This window comes from Branchiostoma belcheri, unplaced genomic scaffold, assembly GCF_001625305.1.
Source record: "Branchiostoma belcheri isolate BF01 breed outbred unplaced genomic scaffold, Haploidv18h27 scaffold26, whole genome shotgun sequence".
Taxonomy (NCBI): domain Eukaryota; kingdom Metazoa; phylum Chordata; class Leptocardii; order Amphioxiformes; family Branchiostomatidae; genus Branchiostoma; species Branchiostoma belcheri.
The window spans coordinates 2,575,092-2,581,928 of NW_017803865.1; the positions used below are offsets into that span (position 1 = coordinate 2,575,092).

Genomic DNA, 6,837 nt, shown 5'->3' on the forward strand with positions numbered 1-6,837 from the left:
GACTTGTGCATGATATTCTGACGTGTATCACGTGGACTTCGTGGATCTATTGCAACGAGAGAATCTTATTCTAAAGAAACTGTATGAAATGCCTGTTTTATGTTATGGACAGCGTCAGTCTACAGCGGTGTCTCTTGCAGAGTGAAACTGTTGCTTGTATGACCAACGCTGCGGGATTTTACAGACAGAACATTATACAAACTTGTGCTGTGTTCGTATTGCGAATCAAGGAGGTTAAATTATTTAACCTCCTTGTGCGAATCATGCTGTCGACAGAGACCAAAAATGCACGGGAGTTTATGTTTGTTAATGATCGTTCGCTTGAGCCGTAATGCATGCTTGAACGTGAATGCTAGATATGTTGGTTATACAGCATGTTGTGTAAGCAAAACCAAGAGTATGGCTTGAGATATGATAGCCTATTATATATTGTGCACGTTTCCAGAGTATATAAGCTGAACACATTCATAGCATATCACGTGTATCCACTACCTCACTGCGACACGTACATGTAAAGACACCTAGATAACGGTATTTGATTCAGACAGGTACCTTCAGAAGGGTTTTAGAAAACGTCTAACCAGGAAAATACGTGTCGGTCTTAAAGATCAGTTTATAGCAAATGATACACATGGTGGTACTTTATGTATGACCCTTTCCAAACCCAACTTTCCCCCAATACCGCCCCAAAACCTTGAAACCTACCCTAAACCTTATAACCCCTCAAATCCTGGCACCTACCCTAAACCCTACCAAACCCACCCATCCTGATAGGAAAAGTCTGAATAAAGATTATTTTATAGATAAACACGAACGTCTATGTTTTACTTTAACGCAAACTTTCCAGTCAGTAGGTGCTACTCTATAAATGTAATGCAGTCCCCTTCAAATGGGAAGGGTTAAAGACATAAAATGTAGTTAGAAGATTCTTCTATTACAAACTAAGAAGTAAGAGGATGTAAGACGTAACAGTGAACTGCAGAAAGAGAAGAAGAAGAGTCCATTCTGCTGACTGTGATACAATAATGGGATGCTCCTGCGTATGTTCAAGGTATGAAGAAAATCAGTGAGATTAGACGTTTTAATCTATCTTTAAGTCACATAAATAACTCTTCACAATTAGCATTAAAATCACGTTTAGAAACGTATACGTAATGCTAAACCCTATAACACAAAGTAATGGATAAAGTTTTCTAAAGATATTTCCCTGATAACATTTAGTGATTGTTTTGTTCACACCTAAATTATAAGTAGACATGTGCACTCGTCCAAATGTCACCTTTGACACCCAGTTAAGATGCTAATTAGATAGATAACAGCAGAGTAAAGCATACATTTTATACAACCACGTGTTTTATACAGTCCACGTGTTTTAACAGAGGCAAGGTAGGCGTCACTCCACAATAGTAAGGAAAGTTCATGTTAAGCACATGGCCATCCCAGGGGATCGAACCCGGGAAATAACTGTCAAGATGCCACAGTAATGACAGGCGGGGACACATACATACACACTAGCATCTCAGTTCATCAAAGGTGGGAAATCGCAGGGTAGATGTTGAGGAATGTGCCAGAGCTGAAGTGAGGAAAGTCATGTTAACTACATGGGCATGCCAGGAGATCGGACCCGAAAATTTCTGACAGGACACCACAATAATGTCGGGGCTGGAACACACGCAAACACACACATACAGGACACAATCTCAGTTCATCAAAGGTGGGAAATCGCAGGGTAGATGTTGAAGAATGTGCCCGTTTATGTTCAGTGCCAGAGCTGAAGTTCGAGGCCCCGCCACCCAAGGTGGTCAAGCCGAAGATCAAGAAGCCCGTCGCCAAGAAGGAGGAGAAGGTCGAGGAGAAACCTGTCCTCGTCAAACCGAAGGTACGTCTTTTTAAGGAATAGCCCTACTTAAGGTGTTTGCTTTCAGTTTATTCTATCTTTGAAAAAAAATAGAATTAAGACATCAGCCCTTTAGATGTTACATGTAGGACATTTGCAAATGTATTTGTCTGGCGTTTTAGATGTTAGAACATGACTGTTTCATCGTCAAGGAGTAACCCTGTTTTCAGTGTTCGCTTTCTGTTTATTCCATCTTAGACTGGGGAGGGGGATTAATATGATTTAAGTAAGCCATGTAAATGTTACGTACGTTTGCATCTGTATTTGGTGCTGGGCAAAACGTGTCTGGCGGTTTAGATGCTAGAACATGGCTCATGTATTGGCTGTAGAGAAGCCGTAGAAAAGGGACTCTAGCTCAAATAATGTGACGAAAAAACGATATAACAGCAAAGGAGACTTCTAACAAAATGTTGTACAGTTACTGTAGTAAATAAATCGTGGACGTTTGAGAGAAAACCATGGTTCGGTTTCAGGTGAAGAAACCGAAGCCCAAGAAGGAGGTCCCGATGGTGGGAGAGGAAGCCGTGAAGAAGGCCAAACCCAAGACGAAGGGACCCGGACCTTTCTTCATCATGAAACCCAAATACAGAACCGTGCCAGAAGGTGGGGATTCTAACGATAGATAGTTTAGTTGTTGTGCCACGAAAGATACTCGAGATGTAGTCGGATGTATTCGTAAATCAGGCTTGCATTTATAAAGTGGCATGCTAGATGTCGCTGTTACATGCGGTCTCAATATTTGCTCTTTAGTCTACGGTAAAGTCTTCTAAGCTAGAACCGTGCCAGAAGGTGGGGATTCAAACGATAGATAACTCCGTAATTTAGTTGTTGGCTGAGCCTCTACTTTAGATAAAAGTGGCCACGAAAAATACTCGATATACGATCGTCATATTCGTAAATTGGCTTGCATTTATAAAGTGGCATGCTAGGTGTCGCTGCTGCAAGCGATCTCAATAGCTCCTCTACAGTACTCTATTCGAGTTACAAAACTGACAAGCTCTGGTGTCTCCGTCATATTTACAAATGCAGAGTCGTTACGAAAAGTTCAGCTGTGCCTTTCAGACACCTTTACGAACTTTTTACGAAACTTGGCTAAACCTCCAGCCTGCTAAGGTAGCCATTTGGAACCGAATATTTGTATTGGTTACGAGCTTCAGTAGTAGGAAGTAGGTTAAACATGTCTGTTTACGTGTCGCACAGGATCTGGCACGAAGGCTGGCTGTTCCTTTTAGACATCTTTACAAAATCTTGAACTGTGCTGAAACACTTATTTGCCTATAATAAGTTCTTACGTGCTCTGAAAAGTTTGCTTAAAGATCTAAAATAGAGTGGGCTTCGTCTTCTACTTTATTCTAGCTACAAAACTGACATATATTTTGTTCTTCCCAGGATCTGGTACACAGTTCCGCGCCAAGGTAGGCGGCGACCCGAAGCCGACGGTCCGCTGGATGAAGGGCAAGTGGCGGTCCATCGAGGACTCGGCCCGCATCCACGTCTACCACGACACCAAGAAGGACGAGTACGTCATGGAGATCCGCGAGACCAAGCCGTCAGATGCAGGTCTGTACCTGGAGCTGTTCTTAAGCGTAACACACCTGTCCAGCTTCTGTACTGTACCTGTATATCTGGTATAACTATCCTTCGCACTACCATAACACACCAGCTTCTCTGTCTCGGTATAACTGCAGTTCAGTATAGGAACTTCAATGTAGCTCTTTATAAGAGTTACTGCATTCTGGTAAATTCACAATGTATTTGAATGCAGTTGAATGTCTAGACTCTAAGTGTTATTGGTCCAGAGTTTAAATCTAGGTTTCTCAGCTTTCTTGTACCCCTGCCAGTTATATCCATGTTAGATGTCTGAACTCTAATGGCTTAATGTATCTCTCATTTGTGTATCTCTCATTCATACAAGGTACAATGTACAGTGTATGGCAACAGTCTTTGGTGAATAATAACGACAGATTACTAGTGTTGCCCTTTTGCATCTGAATTGTTAGGTTCCTGTATTCCTATATTTCTTTATTTAGCCATGCAAGTACACTGATGTTGTCAGGTCCCTATGTACATATTCCTATATTAATTCATTAGCCTTGGCCAAGTATAGTACACTGATGTTTCTCATCAAACCCACGTCTCACAGGTAACTACAAGTGCATCATTGAGAATGAAGGCGGCAAGGAGGTCTGCGGTGTGACGCTGATCGTGGAAGAGAAACCCAAGGAGCTGCTAGACTGGCGCTCACTTCTCAAACCGTAAGTACCTCAGTAGTTGTAGTACTTGTAGTAGTAGTAGTAGTAGTAGCCCTAGTAGAAGTAGTGTTAGCAGTAGTAGTAGTGGTAGTAGTAGTAGTAGTAGCAGCAGCAGTATAAACAGTATGTACCTGGTGTGAACATTAGCATATCATCGAGAACTTTCCCTTGGACATTTACATCATAGAATGGATTATTATGCACTACTACACCACCCATGTTAGTCTGGAAACCAAACATACAAACCTAGCATAGATCAGTGTGACCCAAAACAATACTTCTGCCCTGGAAGTAGAACATCTCTTTCTTTCTCTCCAGTGTTGCTCTCTGTAAGATTCATGAAATTTGTTTCTCCAGTGTCTAAGTCTGGAATCCAAACATACAAACCTACCATAAATCAGTGCGACCCAAAACAATACTTCCAGAAGTAACAATTTCTTTTCCTCCCCCCAGTGTTTCCCTCCGTAAGGAGGAGGAACATGACATTGACATCTGGGAGATTCTTAAGAACGTTGACCCGTCCGAGTATGAGAAGTACGCCCGGATGTTCAAGATTTACGACTTCCGTGGTCTGCTGCATCATCTCATCTGGCAGAGGGCACAGCTCGAGGAGGGACGCAAGAAGCTCGAGGTAAAGATAATAATGGCTAACTGCTATACTCTAGATTATATGATTACTGATAATAATGGCCAAATGCTATACTCTGGAGGAGGTAGGCAAGAAGCTCGAGGTAAAGATACTGACTCCTCTCAAGTCAAACACTTCAAACGTGGCAAAGCAAAGATTTACAGACTCATGTAGTCTGGCTTCTGTATGTGTATGTTTTAAAGTTTAGAAACTGCTTATCCAAAGAAGTATGTGTATGTATCTATTTGTTTAGTTATTTATTTCTGTATTTTTAGAAGGATGGCACCCTAAGTGACTAGACACTGCTATTCAGAGTGGCCCTGCGTACATATACGAGTATACAAATAGAACTGCCCCTGTCCTTGGTGCTGAAAGTCGAGTTTTATTCTTCTTACTTCCGAAGGGAAGCTAGAATCTTATCTATCTCTCTGTTTACACTTTTTATTCTGGTTTCTGTATGATGTAAGACGACACCAATTGTTTCTCGTTCCCAGGCTGCTAAGAAGGGCCGTGAGGCCTGGCAGCCGCGTACCCCGACCCCACAGCCCATGGAGGGCGCCGAGGTGGACTTCGAGCGCGCCTTCGAGGAGATGCAGAAGAGTCTGTACGCAGAGGAGGTGGGTTTCTAACACTCTTACAACTCCTTGTGTTGTTTCGTGATGTCACCATGTATACGGATGTGTTTGTGTAAGAATAAGCAGAGCAGAGGAGGTGGGTTTTAGACTCTTACACAAAGGAGACACCCTTCCTTGTGATGTTTTCCTCATTATCCATCTTTGGAATCCAAGCATACAAACCTATCATATGCTAGTGCCAACCAAAACAATACTTCTGTCCCGGAAGTAAAAATCCATTTCTTTCCCGTCGGTGTTGCTGACACCATAGATAAAGGAGAAACGGTTCCTTGTGACGTTTTGTGATTTCACCATATACTAGTATATGGATGTGTTTGTGACAACAAGGAGCTTGTCTGGAACCTCTATCGCGATTCCTAACTGCAATACTTTAGACTACATGATTACTGATACTAATCAATTCAACAATATATACAATACAAGAACAAAATAGAATTGTCCCTGACCTTGGTGCTGAAAGTCAAGTTATATTCATCTTACTTTCAAAAACAAGCTGGATGTACATTGTATAAAACCTCAATACAGCCTCCTTGAATTGAATAAACAGAGCAGTAGCAGTAGTTTGTTGGGTTAGCCCATCATCCAATTGCTTTACAAATATTACTTTCTAGTTAGACTATGACCATTGTAAGACCTGAAATGTTGATGTATTCCTTATTTGTGTTCCACAGCGTGTGATGCCCCTGCGTGGACCAGAAGACCAGCGTATCCCGCCGCATAACCGCGCCAGATTTGAGTGCGAGATCGAGATCAGAGATCCCAAGATCGAGCTGGAGTGGTACCTCAAGGTGTGTGACATCATAACTTGTCTTTAAATTTGTAAATGTACTGCCTTGCATAATTTTTGATTGAAATATAGCAAGTGTTTCGCATCTGATAGTACTGGTCAAATAACTACCGAAGGCGTGTTTGGACCTTTGGAGACTCATAACTTACTTTGTTTTGCACCATTTTTAATAAAGAATTAAGCCAATGTTTTTCAATGTCTTCCACACACTGATTGGTCTCAGAGTAACCAGAACTAACTGGAGGTCTTATGTTGAGAACAGACTGTCCTACAGCCACCATGCATCAGTGTGACACAGAAGATTGATATTGAATTTAATGTTTCACTTTCTGATACAAATACCAGTCAAAATCCCATCACGAAAACACTCTGGTGGTCCCTGTCTCCCACACCAACAATCAACAATCAACAATTCTTTCCTCCCCACAAAACTTTGACAGCATTCTGTCTACTAAGGCAGTCCTGCTGCTAATGCTGAGTGAGAGCTGACATAGAATTAAAAAAATTAGTGAACTTCGCCTATCACTACCACTTTCAAATACTTCCTAGGAAACAAAAGACAACAACAAGTTCAACGTGCAGTTGTGGCAGGCTTACACTTTACGTATAGATTGACCACAAGTAGCTTTGGATGAATG

The 6,837-nt window shown here is 41.7% G+C and overlaps 1 protein-coding gene across 1 annotated transcript in view; it reads left to right on the forward strand.

Moving 5' to 3' along the window:
• LOC109471809 (obscurin-like) overlaps positions 1 to 6,837 on the forward strand; it is an 84,455-nt gene that overhangs the window by 24,335 nt on the left and 53,283 nt on the right. Inside the window, exons 9-15 of the mRNA XM_019771163.1 lie at positions 1,764 to 1,879; positions 2,371 to 2,500; positions 3,287 to 3,457; positions 4,041 to 4,152; positions 4,603 to 4,780; positions 5,272 to 5,394; positions 6,084 to 6,200. Coding sequence (XP_019626722.1) covers positions 1,764 to 1,879; positions 2,371 to 2,500; positions 3,287 to 3,457; positions 4,041 to 4,152; positions 4,603 to 4,780; positions 5,272 to 5,394; positions 6,084 to 6,200 — 947 coding nt within the window. The remainder of the gene's footprint in view (positions 1 to 1,763; positions 1,880 to 2,370; positions 2,501 to 3,286; positions 3,458 to 4,040; positions 4,153 to 4,602; positions 4,781 to 5,271; positions 5,395 to 6,083; positions 6,201 to 6,837) is intronic.